The sequence below is a fragment of the Aristolochia californica genome, unplaced genomic scaffold (assembly GCF_029961685.1).
Source record: "Aristolochia californica isolate CCGP_79_NKW_82.1479 unplaced genomic scaffold, dmAriCali1.0.hap1 SCAF_13, whole genome shotgun sequence".
NCBI lineage: Eukaryota > Viridiplantae > Streptophyta > Magnoliopsida > Piperales > Aristolochiaceae > Aristolochia > Aristolochia californica.
Window position 1 is genome coordinate 6,487,014 of NW_027181804.1, and position 2,153 is coordinate 6,489,166.

Genomic DNA, 2,153 nt, shown 5'->3' on the forward strand with positions numbered 1-2,153 from the left:
CGGATCTTCTTTTTTATCTACATATATTAAACAATGGTCGTCTACAATTAAAAACTGTTTTGGCCTATCCATTGCCATGCCTGGAGAGGATTTTTTCCCGTTTCTGACAAGAAACGACCCATTACAGCTAAAAAGGGCGGTTGCGCTGCTCAAATGATTCCGCCAGTACTCAAAAAGAAAAGACCTGTGTCGACTTCGCCTACACACCTGACATGGAAGAAGATCGGACAGCTTCCCCTAAGCGGTCGAGAACCTCCGTGCGGTTCCGGATGATTCTCTGGAAAACTTCTCGGATTCGCCGTTGGAACGGGATTAATTCCTCTTCCAGTTTCGAACAAGTATCTGCAAGTTCATGCGCTTGGCTTTTAATTTCCTCCTCGGAGCTATTCAGAGCCAAATCCAGTAGGCTATGACTGCATTTCTCTAATCTCTGCAATTCCCGCAGTAGTCCGATCCCGCCACGGCTACTCTTCTCTTTCTTTCTCCACTCTTCGGCGATCTTCTCATGTAAGGCCATCATAGGACAGGCCCACGGCAGCTGTCGAGGTGGGACGGGGAAATTGACGGCCATGGTGCCGCGGTCCTGGCAGGGGATGGCCGCAACGAGTGCCCACATGACGAAGACAAGGACGGTGCTCATCGTGTAAATGGGCGACGCCAAAGTGCCCGCCTCGGCGGCTCGTGGCGAGTAGAGATTGGTCGCCATTGCCTGCAGCTGCTTTGCGGCAGACCACGTCCTCGACACGCTCCGCGAGAGAGACCGGAAATGGCGCTCCTTCGACGCCGCCGGCGACACCGCGACAGTCTGTTTCCGGCCAAAAGACCAATTCCGATCGGTGGTCTGGCCACCCTCCTTCTCACCCAACGACGCGACAAGAGAAGCCAAAGCCCTTTTGGCTCGACGGAGGTGGGCTTCGCACAGTGGCTTCTGCTCCAACGCATTAACCGCTATTTGGGCCCGCCTCTGACAATTGACAATCGAATCGACACCATTAGATACAGCGTTGCAGACATCGAGGGCCTTCACGGCGCGTTCGAGGAGCTCGCCGACAAGGCGATCATGGAGGGAACCCCGTCCGCCGGCGGGGGCCGCAGAATTCAACTTACCCGGGATAAGCAATGTCTTGAACTCGTCGAGACACAAGAGAAACTCATTAAGAAGCGAGTGCAGCCACGGAAGAGAGAGAACTTGGCTCTTTTCGTCGAGAGAGAGGCGGAGAAACATGTCGGCGACATTCCGTTGAAAATTGCCGAGGTCGTGGAGCTCCTGTTCCTGGGTGGAATCGACGGCGATGACAACGTGGTTCCGGCGGATGCTGAGAATGGAACCGAAAAAAGCCAAAGGCACATGAGACGACGACGGGTACTCCGTCGCCGGCATTTTTAGGGAGGGAAAGAAAGACGGCCCAGAGAAAGAGAGACGGTGTTTGACACTCAAATGAGGGAAACGGTGAGGCCATTTATATAAATCTGGAAGTTGGCTTACGGGGAACGAAACCGTTTCTTCTCACGGACGCTTATTCAGCGGAGAAGATTCAGAAAGATTTTGCTTGTTACCAAACTGCCCATCCTTTGGTCCAAATGGCAAAATTAAAAATTTGGTTATTTATTATCTGGTTAATCGATTCTTCTACTAAGGTTATCACTGTTTTAGTTACATTTTAGAAGTGGTCAATCACGAAGAATGTGGTGTGAGTATGTGTCTAGTCAAAAGTTCAAATCGTCCTCAGGGCATCAGATTCACCTGCAAATGTGTTATTAAGATGGACCGTGGACCACTTCAAGATGGACCCCGTTACATGACACCCATGGAATTCTGACTTCTGATTTCTACATGGAATAATTTTGCCGCAGGCCCACCTTGTTTGTTGATCGATTAATTGACTCAATCAACCCCTTTATAATGTCTCTGCGGTCACATTCCACACACGACATTTGAATTACTGGCTCTTAATGGTAGTCAATATAGTTTTTTTTATCTCATTTTGCTTGTTAAATTGGAACACATTAAAACTTAACTTTATTAAGTTAATCATATTTTAATTCGAAGATTCTAATTTAATCGAATGACCAGCTTACAATGTCAGCAATTAACTTAAACATGAATACGACAGATGGTGAGTCCTAATGTCATTATCCGTAATAATCTGGAA

At 48.4% G+C, this 2,153-nt stretch overlaps 1 protein-coding gene across 1 annotated transcript; it reads right to left on the bottom strand.

Moving 5' to 3' along the window:
• Nucleotides 1–1,412, bottom strand: LOC137949062 (protein ROH1A-like). Its single transcript, XM_068795326.1, has one exon. It carries the CDS (start codon nucleotides 1,379–1,381, stop codon nucleotides 200–202), a length of 1,182 nt encoding a protein of 393 aa, XP_068651427.1. The 5' UTR covers nucleotides 1,382–1,412; the 3' UTR covers nucleotides 1–199.
• Nucleotides 1,413–2,153: the final 741 nt, after the last annotated feature.